Source organism: Gymnoscopelus microlampas (genome assembly GCF_963454915.1).
Source record: "Gymnoscopelus microlampas genome assembly, chromosome: 2".
NCBI classification, from domain to species: Eukaryota; Metazoa; Chordata; class Actinopteri; order Myctophiformes; family Myctophidae; genus Gymnoscopelus; species Gymnoscopelus microlampas.
In genome coordinates, this window is record NC_139939.1 from 49439415 (window position 1) to 49456260 (window position 16846).

Here is a 16846-nt window from a genome sequence, read left to right on the forward strand (position 1 = left end):
TTTTTCTCATCTTTTACCTGTGAACGTCGATGGTCTCCAGGAGACGGAAGGCGAGCCAAGCCCACAGCAGTATCACGTGGTTACAGAAGAGCAGGATACCAATGAAGAAGCCGGCTCCCAAGATCACAGTCTCGGCCGGGTGTGCGTATTCGGCCTGCATGCCGAATGGAGCCTGGAGCACAGGAGAAGCAGACACCACAATGAGCATCAGGTGTTTGTGTATGCGTGTGTGCAGTTTTTTTGTTTGTGTAGTTTGAGTTGTGGTATGTATATTGGATTCCAATGCTTGAGTTATACTTGGTTGTGCGCTGTCATGCACCAAAAATAGTGGATCTACGAGCTCACAACATGCGCGCGTGTGTGTTATACTCACAGTAAAGTCATGGTGGATCTTGTGGATGTATTTGTAGATGGAACGGTGGTGCAGCGCCCGATGAAAGAAGTAGTGCCAGGTGTCCTCTACCACAGCACTGGCAAAACACTGAGCTACCACGTAGGGCCTGGAGAGGGAGAGAGAGAGAGTCTCAATGGTTGACAACGTGTACTGCATTGTAGCACGGTCACAACTCTGATGTGAACTGTATTATGGTGCATAAGACATAATACGTATTAATACATAATAAGTATTATTCCCACTGACCAGCGGGGCATGGCGTCCCACTCGTAGGGGATGTTGAAGAACTCTGTGAAGTAGTATGTTCCAGAGATGAGAAACAGCTGGATGCAGAAATGGTTATACATCAATATCTTAAAACACTTCCATTGTTTCTCCCAAGTCTCAGGCTTGTCCTGCATAGGCATACAAACACACACAGAGGAATACAATTCAGTTTAGTTCATTTGCAAACATACACTCTCTCTAATGCCGAATTCACACCAGCGGTGGTCGAGATTTCTACTGCTGCGTTTTTCCGCTAAATGGGTGTACAAAGGTGGCAGTCAGTCCTCTGCTGTTGTGAATTTGGTGTAAACTTAATTCTCTCTCTCTCTCTCATACACCTGCTGGATCTTATACTTCTGCATGAAGGGCAGGAACTGGAACAAGAAGCCAGGAAGACAGCACGTAAAGTAGATGAACTCATGAACGAAGAGCGACCCCCATGTGGCGATCTGGAACTTGGTGTAGTTGTCCAGCATGTAACCCCAGGCCTGCTTCAGAGGGGGCTGGAAGGGGTTGGGTGGTAACACTGCATCTATGAACTCCACTGCCAGGTACGCAGAGCCCAGGATGTTGGCCGTGCCGTTGACCTCCATAGTAGAGCGGTTGATGCAGGGTGAGTGTGTGTGAGGGAAATCTGGGAGGAGGACAAAAACAAGTTTTGTTGCCGGCTGAGCGTTTTATGTTATTTTCGGTGAGTGACGCTGTCTTATGACAAAGTATGCAAATAAGGCTTAAGGCTGGCCTTAGGCTTTAAAGCATAAAGACCCTGTCAGGGTTTATTTCTCAACAGTGACCGGTTCACATTCATTATCCCTTACTTAATATATCAGCATCTGTGTACAACTCCCCCTGTAGACGGTGACGTCAGTGTAAGAACACATTAAGAACACAAATTGTGAAACAGTTTAACACGTGTCGATAACTAAACTACGGGTCCAGTTCATGAGCCACGTGGCCGGCTGAGGTGTTAAAACCTCCAAATGGCTAAGGGGACAATTGTATAACTAGGCTTCTATATTATATACATAACTGTACTGTACCACAATATTACATTACATTACATTACAATGAGCATGATTTGAGAAAGGGTGCAGTAAGAGATTCTAGTTTTTAAAATAAGTGTTAAATAGCTCTACATTCTGATTGCTATAGAGTGTTCAGTAACAGCTGTCTCCCTAATTCTCTTTAGTAAACAGAAAATACATTTTCAGGTCAGGACACCAATTGTATCCAGTCAAGAGAGAACTCATACAGGATACAGGACAAACAAGTGAAATCGGAACTGGAACACTATACAAATGTAAGCTGATAAATGGACACTCTCACCTGATCAGCTGAAGCTGGCAACCCACAAATGTGTTTTCTGTTTATTACAGAGCTGGAGAGACATGGAGACCCCTTTATTTAACAAACACTCAATAGCACTGATTACTGTCAGAATATAGAGCGTTGACTTTTCAAACAACAAGAGTTTCATATAAATATAATAAATAAATATCACTTACACTACCTTTAAGTTGTGTTCTCAGTGTATTCACAAATAATGACCTATTCAGTGTTTTTAAACTTTACAGGCCAACATTTGCCGTAAAAGTAGCCTAATTGACATTGACAGAACCTGATTAAGTTCTTCAATTTAACATGCAACAACAATCACACCATCTACATTATGCATCAATACAATATTCAATTCAATTAATTATTTTTGCACAATAATTCCACATAGCTTCTCACCTTGATATGGAGTTCAGTCTGTTTCGTCTACCTGGGTGCCAGACTTTCTGAGTATATCCGTGTGATGTCGTACCTGTGTGTTCTCTCTCTCTCACTGTATCTTGCTTACTCTGATTTAGAGGTATGGCCTGCCCTCCACAGTAGCACAGGGGACCAGGCCTGGATTAACACATGGCGTCACAGGGCTGTAGCTTGGGACACAAGGCTCCTAGGGGCATTGATCCTTCAACCAACTGTGCAACTGTGTGTGTGTGCGTGTGTGTGCGTGTGCGTGTGCGTGCGTGTGCGTGCGTGTCAATGCGAAATGAGGCTTCAGTGTTCTCTGTTTCTTGTGCAAGGTTCTGCCTTGGACTACTTTCACACCAATTGGAGATTAGCTGTTCACAGACAAGACGCATAAACAAACAAACAGACAGACACACAGACACACATATTATCCCAGCCAGGTCGGAACGGCCGGGCACGCACATGCACTCCCAGTAGGCTAATGAAGAAACCTCCACCCCAAATTATATAAATGAACAACATAAATGAGCCTAATGAGGGTTAGGGTTATGTTTTATATATTTTGTTTAAGACTTACAGTAGGCTGCCTTTCCCCACTGGAATACAGTGACTGATGTGAATTCATAATATACTGGACCATACGTAAAATGAAGAATACCTTGTGACATTTTATTACAAATGAAAATAAAAATAAGAAACAGTGCTGTAACAATACGTTTTCGTATAGCAGCAATTTTGCATGTACAAAATATCCTGAAAAATAACAGTTTTTGCCATAATGAGGTTTCCGCCCGACAGACAATATAAGAATTCTAAAATAGCAAAACTAGCAGATCGACAAAAAAGACCAAGACTCTCTTAGACTAAAATCGGCAAGACACACCATCTCCGGTTCACTTCCCGTATCTGCATAGTCTCGCGTAGATATCTGCGTGAAGTGGGCGGAAGGTTGGCGTCCGCCCAACTTTCCAAATTTCTCTTTTGGGTCTTGAGTCTTGGGGCTCAAGACCCAAAAAGAGAAATTTGATGTCTCCCCGGGAGCCGGGACCCAAGCCTCAAGACTCTTGAGCTAAAAAGTTTGTGAACCACTGCCATTTAGAACAGTGGTTTTCAACCTTTTTCGTGCCAAGGACCCCTAAATTGATATACATTTGGCCACGGAACCCCATCTGAAAACGTTTTTCAGTTTTGTAGTCAGTGTAGTGTTGTTGTTAACTTGTTTCCCCCGAGATTTTTCCCCGAGTAGGGGGGGGGGGGGGTCTCGCCTGCCCTAAATGTAATTCCTGGGAACGCCACTGGCTTATACATGCTATCACCAGACCAACAGCGGTTGACAGCGACAAAGAACACAGTACACAGGGAAAATGACTGTACAATCTGTTCAATCGCCTGAAGAAAATCAGGGTGAACTGCCGCATCCTCAGGGCGTTTCTCAACAGCACCAATCGAGAGCATCCTGACGAGTGGCACCACCGCCTGGGAACTGTGCCGCCCTCAACTGCAAAGCACTACATTGTGGAGCGGAAAACCCAGCCCTTCATAGGAGAGGTGAGCTTCTCTCCCACCAGGGAATACAGAAAAATGGTTTTAGCAAAGGCTAAGTGAATCATAGGACATTTATCACCACAGCCAGGCAAGCGATATTGGAGTATCAGAAGCACCAGACTTCTGAATAGTTTTCTCCTAGCAACCAGCAGACTGCTGAACAAGTGCTCCGATATTGTATTACCTGCTGCTATTTTTACAGTATATGCTAGACATGTCTTCCACCTGCATGAGAAACATTTCTGCCTTCCATATAGTTCCACTGCCACCTATCCATTGCAAAGTTTTTAATCATACACCTTAATTACTGTATGTATATTGGACTTTGTATATTTGATTTGTCCGTGTCTTCCAGTCATTTGACCTATTCTGTGTTCCTTTCCTCTATTCTCTCTTCCCCCTTCTAGCTCTTCCTGTAATTGGAATGTTGAGAGATTCACACGAAAAACAATTTCACCCATTCTTTTACACCTTTAATTGTGTGATGTGAAAATTAAGTTGATTCTAATTCTGATACTAGGTGTGCAGTTCAGTGGAGCGCCAGAGAATTTTGCCATCCAAATATGCAGTTCACCACAGCTCCATATCTGATCAGTGGTTCCTGAGATTATGAATTCATGAAATGTGAAAAATATTCACACAAAACAAATTCACAAAAAGTGAAACATATTCATGTTCAAAACAAATAAAAATAAATCACAAAATGTGTAAAACAAATATGTGGGCATTCATTTCCTTGGCCTGCTGGTAGCATGCACAAGATTGCTACACCATTTGTGTTTTGTGAGATTATCAGCGGACAGACACAATAATTCGGGGGACATACAGGACATGCATACATTCATACATACGGACTAACACTCTCCTAGACGGCTTGGCATGACGTCGTAGAATAAAAAACATTCTTTGGGTCGATGAAAGGCAGGCTTTGGCCCATTTCAGTAAATCACATAACGGCTGAGATAGAAGTTACTGGACCACCCCCACCCCCATGAACCCACATCCAGATGGGATGAGAGCCAACATGGTGGCCCTACCCTACCGTGTTGGCTCCACAGGGTGCTCCCTCCTGTCGCTGCTGTACAGTTCTGCCGGCAGGTGCTTGAGGAGAACAAAAGGAATGACAAAAGACAGGCACCACCCTGGAAACTGACTGTAACAATGCAGTCTGGTAAGCGCTTGAGGTGTCTCAAAGCCCAGGGCTCTAGGCTCAGAGAGAGCTTGTTACCGGGCAGCTGGTAGAGCACTGACAAAGGACACGGACAATTAACCAAAAAAAAGGAAAAAAAACTAAATAAAACAAACTGCATTGAAACTGTGATTAATCCTGTATAGATTGCCCATTTGCGAATACACTACAGTATGTATATATAAATGTAATGAATACTTAGTTATGCATTTTATCACACACACACACACACACACACACACACACACACACACACACACACACACACACACACACACACACACACACACACACACACACACACAGGCAGTCCTGTCACTCTTGGTTCAATAAAACCCTAAAGTCCAGTTTATAGACGACATACCGTTCACCTGAGCAAGGCATCTTTATTGACAATAAGGGAGATTCCCTCTACTCTATAATATGTGAATAAAAGAACAGCAAATTAATGATATTAAAACAATACAACCTGATATATGATATATGTCACGAAGGCAATTCACTCCACATCTAAGTCTGCATGCAAACAAGTGTTCAGTTGAGCGCCTGGAGAATTCTGAAGTCCTTATCTTTTACAATCAGTATATTAAAGCTGTGGCTATCAAGGCCTGCCTTCTGACTGGAGCACTACCTCAGTGCTCCACACGCTATAAAGTAATGGTTGACGGACCAAGGTTCCACACTTTATGACTGGTTTGCTTTGCTTGCTTCCTTGTTTGTTTTGCATTACTGGTATTCATACATGAACCACACCGTGTATGATTTAATGGCAGAACTCTACAAACACAAAGTCAAACATCTGTTTAGGTTTGTATTTATTCCAGCATGAGAAATACAGTACATTTGGATGACTTTTTCTTATAAAAACTAAACTAAAATGTGCCCAGAGTAATAGTTATGAAATCAGGACTGTCCAGCCCAGCAGTTCCCTATAATCCGTTGCCCTTTTCCTTTAAATGTAACATCAGCACACTTAAAAACATGCCTGTCTTCATTCCCAACATCTGCTTGCTAAACATGAGACTGAACTGAACTGAACTGAATCCTCACTACAACATAATTATCCTAACTGATCATAACTAATTTCAAATATTGAATCACATGGAAAATAAACAGCTAAAGTGCTTTATGGAATCATTCAGCTCATTTCTCTTTGAGAAAATGGGCCCAGAGGTAAACGGAGGCATTTCACTTTCACACCATCCATGGCTTAAGCACAGCCTACATTCATTCGGGGACAAAGCAAAGCAACAGGTCAGATCTGGGATGTGCTCTACAGGGTTTTATTCAGCCAAAAGCCATGGAGAGAAGCAGACAGCAGACTTCTTTGAGAAGACAACAAGGCACAGAAATCCAAGTGATATTAAACACCTAGAGGTGTAGTCACACCACCACACTGCTCCTTACAACGTTCAGTCCGGAAGATAGTGTGTGTCACATAGATGCATGTGTGCTGTGCACATACAAACACACAATAAAATGCACTAACAACAGAGTTGAGTGTGTGTGTGTGTGTGTGTGTGTGTGTGTGTGTGTGTGTGTGTGTGTGTGTGTGTGTGTGTGTGTGTGTGTGTGTGTGTGTGTGTGTGTGTGTGTGTGTGTGTGTGTGTGTGTGTGTTTACTCCTCCTTCTTGCCCTCCTTTTTGAGCAGGTGTTTGTCGTACTGGCTGTTTGTCTTCAACAGCTTGTCCCACCAGGTGAACGTGGAGGCGTAGTTGCCCACAAAGTTCATGTGGTGGAAGTCGTGGAAGCGAGCGCCAGCGTAGAAAGGGATGAGATGGAGAGGATTGAGAGGAATGTCATAACCACTGAGAGAGAGAGAGAGAGAGAGAGAGAGAGTGTGTTAAAAAATGTGTTAAAAAAGTTAGTTCTGTCACTTATATTTGAGACTGTGAAATGGCTCTATTCATGTTATCCTGAATAATATGACATGCTGTCAGACTCTGTGATGTAAGAGGGCATCAGCTCTGTGATGTAAGAGGACAGTTAATATACTGTATTTGTGGCGTTGGAGATGGCCTTGCAAACTCAAACTCAACTAAAGAGTATTATAAAATGAATAGTGGTTTAGGCTGCTGCCTCCTGGACCTTCGACCCTTGTTGACCAGTCAGAATCTTCCATTTGAGCCTCTGCCTTGGGTTGAAAGACCACTTTGAAGGTGCCATGCTTTGAAGGTGCTCAGTAACATTTTTTTGATAAAAAAAAAATCAATGTCTTAAATTAGCCCATATTATGGGATGGCCATATAATGGCTAAGAAATAATTGGCCCGAGGCCAAACTTACTTGCCAACCCCTGAAATACCACTAATGTATCTTAAAACTAAAATAGAAATATTTAACAATGCATTTAAGTCAGTATTCTGACAAATTCAAAGTCATGTAGCAAAATACATTTTATAATCAATCTGCTGACTTATCTCGCCCTCTTGTGGTGGATTCAGGTAATGGCTAGTTCTCCCCATCTATTGTGTGATAACTCATAGCAATTACATGAGAGTCACACTTCGTTCTAATCATGACAATATGTAGCATGTCTACTGCTGCAGTGTTGCTCCATGGCTGCAAGGAAATGTTAAGAAAACCCTCAATGTCATGCAATGAAAGAGCTTGAGGTAGATTCTATGAACTGTCAATGTTTTTAGTTTGCAGGTTATTGTAATAGTTGTGTTTTCAATTTCTATGCATTATATTTTAAATGTTGTGTTGCTTCTTTTTTGTATTAAACTGCTGCCTGTTGTGTCCCAGGGCTCCCTTGGAAAAGAGACTTTTAATTTCAATGGTTAAATAAAATAAATAAAATACTCTAGTGGTAACAAGCAATTTAGCCATTTTGAGTTGTTATCTGTTCAGTTGGACTTCGTTTGAACATAGGGCATGTGTCCTGTTTAAATGTAATCGAGGAAGACACATGCCCTGTGTCCAAATGAAGTCCAACTGAACACAGGGGATGTGTCCTATTTAAATGTAATCGAGGAAGACACTAAACCCCTGCAAGCTCTCTCTCTCTCTCTCTCCCTCTCTTAAATTCTGGCAAATGAGGAAAGGATTTCTTTCTCTTCTTTTACCTGTGAACGTCGATGGTTTCCAGGAGACGGAAGGCAACCCAGGCCCACAGCAGCACCACGTGGTTACAGAAGAGCATGATACCGATGAAGAAGCCGGATCCCAGGATCAGAGTCTCGGCCGGGTGTGCGTACTCGGCCTGCATGCCGAACGGAGACTGGAGGACACACAATGGAGGTCACATGGGTGTTTGTTTGTGTTTGTGTGTGCATTTGTTTTGTTTGTGCGATTGGGGTTGTATGTATGTATGTGTGTTTGTCCATGTGTGCAAGTGTATGTGTTTGCATGCTTGTTTGCCTGTTTTAAATAATATCATAGGATTTCTAGGCCTTAGTTGAAGCATTTGTTCTGCATTCCAATGACTGATTTATACTGGGTTGCGCGACACGAGCACGCAGCTACAGTAAGTATATATCACCTAACGCGGGTCTCCCCCTAAGGGTGAATATTTAGACTTTTAAGCTTCCGGCTACTCTGCTACAGTCACCCCCTTTTGAACTCCACTCCACCGGGAAACCCTATGCAGGACGAGCCCCTAATGCCACCACCTGGAATCGAACCCGGGTCTCCCGCTGTGAAACCCAAAGCGGGAATATACTTCTCAGCTAAAGGGGAATCCCTCCCTGGCCATGGTTAGACTTCTGGGTTTCAGGCAGAACAACTCTGCTACCTGTACTCCATGGAGCTGTTGTATATATATATATGCTCAGGTCTTGTGGGTGTCTGTATAGTATTAATGGAACCATGAGCAGGTGATCATACTGTATTCTCTGCATGCCTACGTGGACCTCACTTAACATAAACTTGTTTGTGTGTGTGTGTGTGTGTGTGTGTGTGTGTGTGTGTGTGTGTGTGTGTGTGTGTGTGTGTGTGTGTGTGCATGGGATGCATTATTATACTCACAGTAAACTCATGGTGGACCTTGTGGATATATTTGTAGACACTACGGTGGTGCAGCGCCCGATGAAGGAAGTAGTGCCAGGTGTCCTCTACCACAGCACAGCCAAAACACTGAGCCAGAAGGTAGGACCTGGAGGAGAGAGAGAGAAAGAGAGAAAGAGAGACAAGAGAGATTAACACATTCACACATTCACTTTTTATTTCACGGAAGCACAGTGAAACCCTCCGTGATTAGCAACCATCAGGGGATCGATCATACTGGAGATAAATATTATGTGGTTCTTGAAAGATTACTCTATTAGAATGCTTAAAAATGCTGGCAGAAGCTACAGCCTGTTTAGTGAATACCCCTGGCAGTGAATGTGTTAAACTGTTAACATCAGATGTAACTGTCCGTGACACTTGATCATTTTTAACTTCAATTATTTATTTATTTGAAGTTATTTGTTTTCGTTGTTTATTTGATTTACCTTTATTTTGACACTTCCTGTCACTTTATTTTGTAACATCCTGTTGCTGCCCCTGAGCCCTTATATCTTAGGCCTTCTAGCTTAACAGAGCAGCTCAGTCATACATTGAAAGCCAGAGTGAGAGGTGGAGAGACAGACAGCATGTGTTTATTTGAGGTGCAGCAAGGTATGAAATGTTTGTTTGTTGTATGCAACATTCACTCAACATTCACTCAACATAATGAAGTAATGTTAAAAGGTATTCAGTTTGAGTGAAATGGTTTGTTGTCCACAGTTCCTGCTGTCGCATGCTGTGCCTGTTTGTTTGGTAACCCAGTTCAAGTTTAAAGTTCCAAGGTGGCTTGCAACCTAGCACCCCCGGTTAGCGGAGTGAGGTACAGCATTGTTTATTTGTTTGAGTTTGTTTGATTTTGTGAGTTAATTAATTGTATTTGTTTAGTATTGTCTTTGGGTTATGGTGCTTTTTGCTTTGTTCTTTTGTTCCTTTGGTTTTGTTTGTTTGCAGTTTAAATTAATTAACTATTGAATCACTGCATTATAATTGAACGTTTTATTGTTGAAATGAATAAGTTGAGCTGAATTTAATTGGAAAGTGATTGATTGAAATGCACAGATTTTATTGTTTGATGTGAAACTATGAAATGATGAATTGTATTTGTAGTAATATTTATTCTATTTATTCTCCATTTTATAGTTTTCACGGTGTTCGACAATGCTTCTACTGTGCAAGAAGTGATAATAAAAACACCCGTTGAGACCATCCATCTTTGTCATCTTTCATAAACCGAGGGCAGCTACAGTGAAAACTCACCGCAGAAGCCACTCAACGTCGGCACCACACCTCATCTACAGCCACCTTGTACTTCAAATAATCCAAGTCATCAGCCATCTCAAGTTGCCACACCACAGTAACGTATGCACTCAGAGGACGTATGAAAGGTAGCCTCTATGTTTCATTGGACTGAAGGTTGCTTAATAAAGCACAAGACAATACATTTGAAAAAAAAAATTAAATAAATTTATAAAAATGGAACTAAAAAATGGAAAGAAACATGAAAAGGCATTTACAGAAGCCTATACCACCTGGATGCAAACAGCTAGAAAGGTGCGAACAGCTTTAAAGACATTTTGTACAGAAGAAGACCTTCAAGTAATGAAACAAAGTATTCGGAACAAACATGATGCAATAAGTGAGAGTTATGTAGTCATTCAACGCAACTGCACTACTACTGAAAACATTGTTAAGAAAATGGATGCCTGTATAATCATTACCACAGAGATATGCGACCTGGTGGATAAATGCCTGGAGGACATGGCTGAGAAGAGAATCGAAAATGAGGATAAAGATAAGAGACCGGTGGGAGAAATGGAGAAGGAAGAATTGGCGAAAGAGTCCACTTCCAGAGATAACCCCGCTGGTCAGGAGATGGTGGGAGAAATTGTGAGGGTGGAAGAAATGGCGATAGAGTCCACTTCCACAGATAGCCCTACTGGTCAGAGAAACCAGAGGTCTGTGAATCCCATCACAGTAAGAGAAATGCCAACTCGATCGACCAATGTGCTGACAGCCTTCGAACCAGACTCCAGTGAAAAGAGGAAGGAAAACAAGGCCAAACATGTATCCCAAGACCCCTCTGTGCAGCTTTGCAGGGACAACAGGCAGAAAAGGGAACAAGAACCAAGTATGAAAAAGCAGGTAAAGTTAACAGACAGCTCGCAGGAATCTAGAGAGCAGGAGAGTGACTCGGTCACCTCTGAAGAGTTGAGCAAGAGCAGCAATTTTGTGAGTAAAGCTGCTCTCATAGTCAAACGTAAACTGGAGCAGAAGAGGAGAAGGAAGAAACCGGTTCAAAAGGAAACTCGATCGACCAAAGTAAAATTACATCTGAGACCAGGAACTATTGACAAGGGGAGCCATTCAACTCCTAGTCCTGCTCTCCCACCAGCTGAGATGAAGAACATGACCATAGTCCCCCCAGTTCCCTTTGAAGCCACAGGCCCCGGTCCTCCTCAATCCCAGGAAGAACCTAAACAGTCCATGAGAAACAAACCCTTGAGTCCAGTCCATACTAAAGTTGTAGAAAGAAGCCAGATAACGCCAACCAAAAGGAGTGTTACTTCTGGAGGTATATTGTTCACAGCCTGAGAGATACCTGCCACTATAGCCACATCGAGGATAACCACAGCATAAACTTTGGCTTCTTGGCAAGAAGAAAACCACCCTGAAAGAAAGCTAAAAACAAGATCTTCCCCATACCCTTTTGACCTTGTAAAAAATGATATGCTTTGAATCATGTTACGTTTTAGTATGTATAACATGATTGGTGGGAGTGTAACTGTCCGTGACACTTGATCATTTTTAACTTCAATTATTTATTTATTTGAAGTTATTTGTTTTCGTTGTTTATTTGATTTACCTTTATTTTGACACTTCCTGTCACTTTATTTTGTAACATCCTGTTGCTGCCCCTGAGCCCTTATATCTTAGGCCTTCTAGCTTAACAGAGCAGCTCAGTCATACATTGAAAGCCAGAGTGAGAGGTGGAGAGACAGACAGCATGTGTTTATTTGAGGTGCAGCAAGGTATGAAATGTTTGTTTGTTGTATGCAACATTCACTCAACATTCACTCAACATAATGAAGTAATGTTAAAAGGTATTCAGTTTGAGTGAAATGGTTTGTTGTCCACAGTTCCTGCTGTCGCATGCTGTGCCTGTTTGTTTGGTAACCCAGTTCAAGTTTAAAGTTCCAAGGTGGCTTGCAACCTAGCACCCCCGGTTAGCGGAGTGAGGTACAGCATTGTTTATTTGTTTGAGTTTGTTTGATTTTGTGAGTTAATTAATTGTATTTGTTTAGTATTGTCTTTGGGTTATGGTGCTTTTTGCTTTGTTCTTTTGTTCCTTTGGTTTTGTTTGTTTGCAGTTTAAATTAATTAACTATTGAATCACTGCATTATAATTGAACGTTTTATTGTTGAAATGAATAAGTTGAGCTGAATTTAATTGGAAAGTGATTGATTGAAATGCACAGATTTTATTGTTTGATGTGAAACTATGAAATGATGAATTGTATTTGTAGTAATATTTATTCTATTTATTCTCCATTTTATAGTTTTCACGGTGTTCGACAATGCTTCTACTGTGCAAGAAGTGATAATAAAAACACCCGTTGAGACCATCCATCTTTGTCATCTTTCATAAACCGAGGGCAGCTACATCAGAGATGAAGATGATGTTTCACAGATTCCTAAGCACACTATTTTGGCACTGTACACAATCCCGATAGACTTTCATCATATTCATTATTCTCAACTCTAGGGCATTGTATACTGAACTGTAGCATATCACAACTCTGATGTGTGTATTATGGTATATATACTGGTGTTATTTCCACTGACCAGCGGGGCATAGAGTCCCAGTCGTAGGGGATGTTGAAGAACTCGGTGAAGTAGTACGTGCCACAGATGAGAGGCAGCTGGATGCAGAAATGGTTGAACAGCAACATCTTGAAGCACTTCCATTGTTTCTCCCAAGTCTCAGGCCTGTCCTGCATAGCCATGCAAACACACAGGGAAACTCTGTTTAGTTAATTTGCACACTTAGACAACCTTACACTCTGTCTTAAACTCTAACAAATTCACACCAGTGGCGGTCAAAAGTTCTACTGTTGCGCATTTCCACCAAATGGGTGTGTACAAAGCATCTGAAACATCTACGAAGGTGATGTGGACCTTCGTGGGTACGCTTCTGCTAGGCTGTCGCTCTGTCTCACCGCACAACGGCAGCAGCAAAGCTGAACTTTTCTTAAATTGCCGCACATCCTCCTGCCGCAGCGAGGAAGGTGGCAGTCGGTCCTCTCCACAGACAATGCACTGAACCTTGACACTGTTGGTGTGAATTTGGTGTATATGTCTTTCTCACACGCATACACCTACCTGCTGGATCTTATACTTCTGCATGAAGGGCATGAACTGGAACAAGAAGCCAGGAACACAGAACAGGAAGTAGATGAACTCATGAACAAAGAGCGACCCCCAGGTGGCGATCTGGAACTTGGTGTAGTTGTCCAGCATGTAATCCCAGGCCTGCTTCAGAGGGGGCTGGAAGGGGTTGGGCGGTAACGCTGCATCTACGTACTCCACTGCCAGGTACGCAGAGCCCAGGATGTTGGCCGTGGCGTTGACCTCCATGTTGATGCAGGGTGAGCTTGTGTGAGGGAAATCTAGGGGAGAGGACTGGGAGAAAAAAAAAAAAAAGTTTTTATAGTTGGAAATCAGTTTCAGTATTTTCGGTGAGAGACATTGTTTTATGACAAAGGATGTAAATTGGGCTTAAAGCCTAAAGGCCCTGTTTTGGGCACCGCCTTACCCCTTATCCCTAAACTTATTAGCCTTTTTGTACTATATTTAAAAACATTTTAAAATGGTTAAACTAGACGATCTACATTGACACATTGTGAGCTTGTAGATTGGATATTTTAACAATTTGAAAATGTTTATCAAAATAGTAAAAAATGGCAAAGACGTTTAGGGATAAGGGGTAAGGCAGCGCCCAAGATAGGGCCCTAAGGTTTTAACCCATTAAAACCAGGAAAGCATCAGTCTCATTTTAGATTGAGCTAAAAAGCATTATTTTATACTTTGGCTATTCAAAAATAGCAGATATACAAGCTCATAGAGCGTCACTTCGTGCCATGCTATGAGCTTGTAGATCTGCTATTTTTGAAAAATCGTGACAATTTGTGCAAATCTTTGAATATATGTATATTATTTGAAAGAGAAAATTTTAACTCCAATCTTTGCTTCAGGGGGTCCATGGAACAAAATATTTTGAGATGGAGGGCCAAATACATATCATTTTGGAGGTCCTTGACATGAAAAAGTTTGAACACCACTGATATAGAAACATACGTATTTCAGAAAACTGTTAGGATTTAGAAGACCTTTGTAGAATCGGCCTCAGGTGACAGGTCTAAATGGGTTTAAAGCATCATTTATGTATAGTAGTACTAGGTGTCAGTGTTCTGACCACAATGTGACCACAATAGTGATCGTTTGATCCAGAGTTTGAATCCACAGAATCTAAATGTAATGCATGCATACCAGAGTCGTTTCCTAGGGTATGTTATATTATATTATGTTCAGACTTTCAAACTATCAACAATCTTATTGTATATGTTATACATAAAAGTCCACAAATATACCAGTAATAATTTGTTAAAATTACAGCTACAGTTAACAAAATACAAAAACTTAAAAAGAAGTGGGGAAACATTATATATTATAAAATGTATATAATTATATAATGTATATACTGGCACTGTAACATCATGTCAAAAGCACACATCCAACTCTTGAAAAGCATTCTTTCACACAGCCTTGGAACAAGATAGTCATCGGTCATGATGACAGTCTTGTATCGAGGCTACATCTTTACTCCACAATGATCTGACAGGATCGAACACTGTGTACAAACTGCTGTACTAACTAAACAAAAGAAAATCAGCAGGCCTTGTGCTCTGCTCACGCACATGAAACACATAGTTATAAAACATAAAAATTAACATCAACCATGCAGTAAGACATTCCATTTTCCATAATTACATAACTATTACTGTACATTACAATGGGCAACATAACAACAATAGACCATTTGGAATTCAACAGTCCTTGATCCTGATCCTGACAGTCCTGATTATGACTTAATACAGTTAATATTACCCAAGTAAATCTATTATAAATGGCCAAACTGACTAAGTCTGACAAAAGAGAATATAAACACAAACATCTAAAGATCAAAACATGAGGATGTTCATTCTGTGGACATCTGTCAAATCCTAGTCCAAGTCCAAGTACACTGGAGACCAACTCACAACTTATTTACAAAATAATAAATTATTCAGTGTTTATATCAATTTACAGGCCAGTGGTGTTAAGTAACTAAGTACATGTACTCAAGTACTGTACTTAAGTACAACTTTTAGGTATTTTTTACTTCACTGGAGTATTTCCAATTTTCAGTACTTTTATTTCTACTCCACTACATCTCAGAGGCAAATATTGTACTTTTACACCACTACAATTATTTGAAAACTTTAGTTTACTTTGTAGATTTTGATTATCATTACAAAACAAAGGCTACATTAACCACTTCAACCCTAAATAGTACATTTTGATACCAATACTTTTGTACTTATACTCAAGGAAATTTTGAATACCGAACTTGTACTTGTAACAGACTATTTCTACATTGCGGTATTGATACTTTTACTCAAGTAAAAAATATGAGTTATTTTTCCACCACTGTAAAGTAGGCTAGATACGACATTCTCACCCAATGAAGCGCCCGATTATGCTCTTCCTGTCATGCAACAACAATCGCGCCATCTAAAATATTCCAGCAATAAATGAAACATTCAATTACATTCATTAATTGTAATAACCCCGTTATTATCTCACCTTGCAGTGGCTCTGTTGTTCCGTCTGTACCTGACAGCGACGAGAGAGACGTGCCGAGAGCGTCAAGTACAGTCAGATCCCTGATTCTGATTGGTCCAGAGGGGAGGAGACTGACGTCGGGAGGGCCGAACGGCAGCGCCGATTGGCCGACGGTATGGAGTGATGCTAGTGAGCAGAGCAGTTTCTACAGCGACAGCCAATCAGAGACGAGCTGGGCTTTCATGCCAGTTGGAGTGATGTTTTCAGTATTTGTGAGCAGAGCAGAGATGGGCTGGTTCTTTTTGTTATGTAGCCTAGCCTATAAAAAGGGGAGGGAGGGGGGTTAGAGAGTCATGTAACCAAAATGAATATGATATTTAAGTTGATGACATTTTAAGTGAAAATGCTGTGAAATGATTACAAAACAGTTGATAAATGTGATGGAAGTGATTCCTCACAGATGTGTAAATACCGTGGTTCTCAATATTGAGGTATTTTAACTTTCTTCAGTATTTACAATTTTCAATACTTTTTACTTCTCAGTGGCAAATATTATACTTTTACTCCACTACAAATACAATTATTTGAACTTTAGTTACTAGTTACTTTGTAGATTTTGATTATTATTACAAAACATACATTAAACACTTCAGCCCTATATACATTTCAGCCATTTGAAAATAGTAGATCTACATGCTCACAATGCATTGCGATGCATTGAGAGCTTGTAGATCTGCGATTTTTACACATTTGAAAACTTGTGAAATGGGACATTCTGCATAATGAGTACTTTCTACTTTTGGTACATTAAGTACATTTTGATATCAATACTTTTGTACT

The 16846-nt window shown here is 41.0% G+C and overlaps 2 protein-coding genes across 2 annotated transcripts in view; both read right to left on the bottom strand.

Moving 5' to 3' along the window:
* LOC311034793 (methylsterol monooxygenase 1-like) overlaps nucleotides 1–1254 on the bottom strand; it is a gene marked incomplete at both ends in the record, with an annotated part of 3901 nt that extends 2647 nt beyond the window's left edge. Inside the window, 4 exons of the mRNA XM_084042776.1 lie at nucleotides 18–172; nucleotides 374–500; nucleotides 641–789; nucleotides 1000–1254. Of these exons, the coding sequence (XP_083898902.1) occupies nucleotides 18–172; nucleotides 374–500; nucleotides 641–789; nucleotides 1000–1254 (686 nt within the window). The remainder of the gene's footprint in view (nucleotides 1–17; nucleotides 173–373; nucleotides 501–640; nucleotides 790–999) is intronic.
* Nucleotides 1255–5921: 4667 nt separating this feature from the next.
* Nucleotides 5922–16325, bottom strand: LOC311034783 (methylsterol monooxygenase 1). The gene is made up of 6 exons (XM_084042765.1): nucleotides 16028–16325; nucleotides 13505–13804; nucleotides 12968–13116; nucleotides 9104–9230; nucleotides 8203–8357; nucleotides 5922–6943 (listed from the first exon to the last, which is right to left on the bottom strand). Exons 2-6 carry the CDS (start codon nucleotides 13757–13759, stop codon nucleotides 6754–6756), a joined length of 876 nt encoding a protein of 291 aa, XP_083898891.1. The 5' UTR covers nucleotides 13760–13804; nucleotides 16028–16325; the 3' UTR covers nucleotides 5922–6753.
* Between the last annotated feature and the right edge of the window lie 521 nt (nucleotides 16326–16846).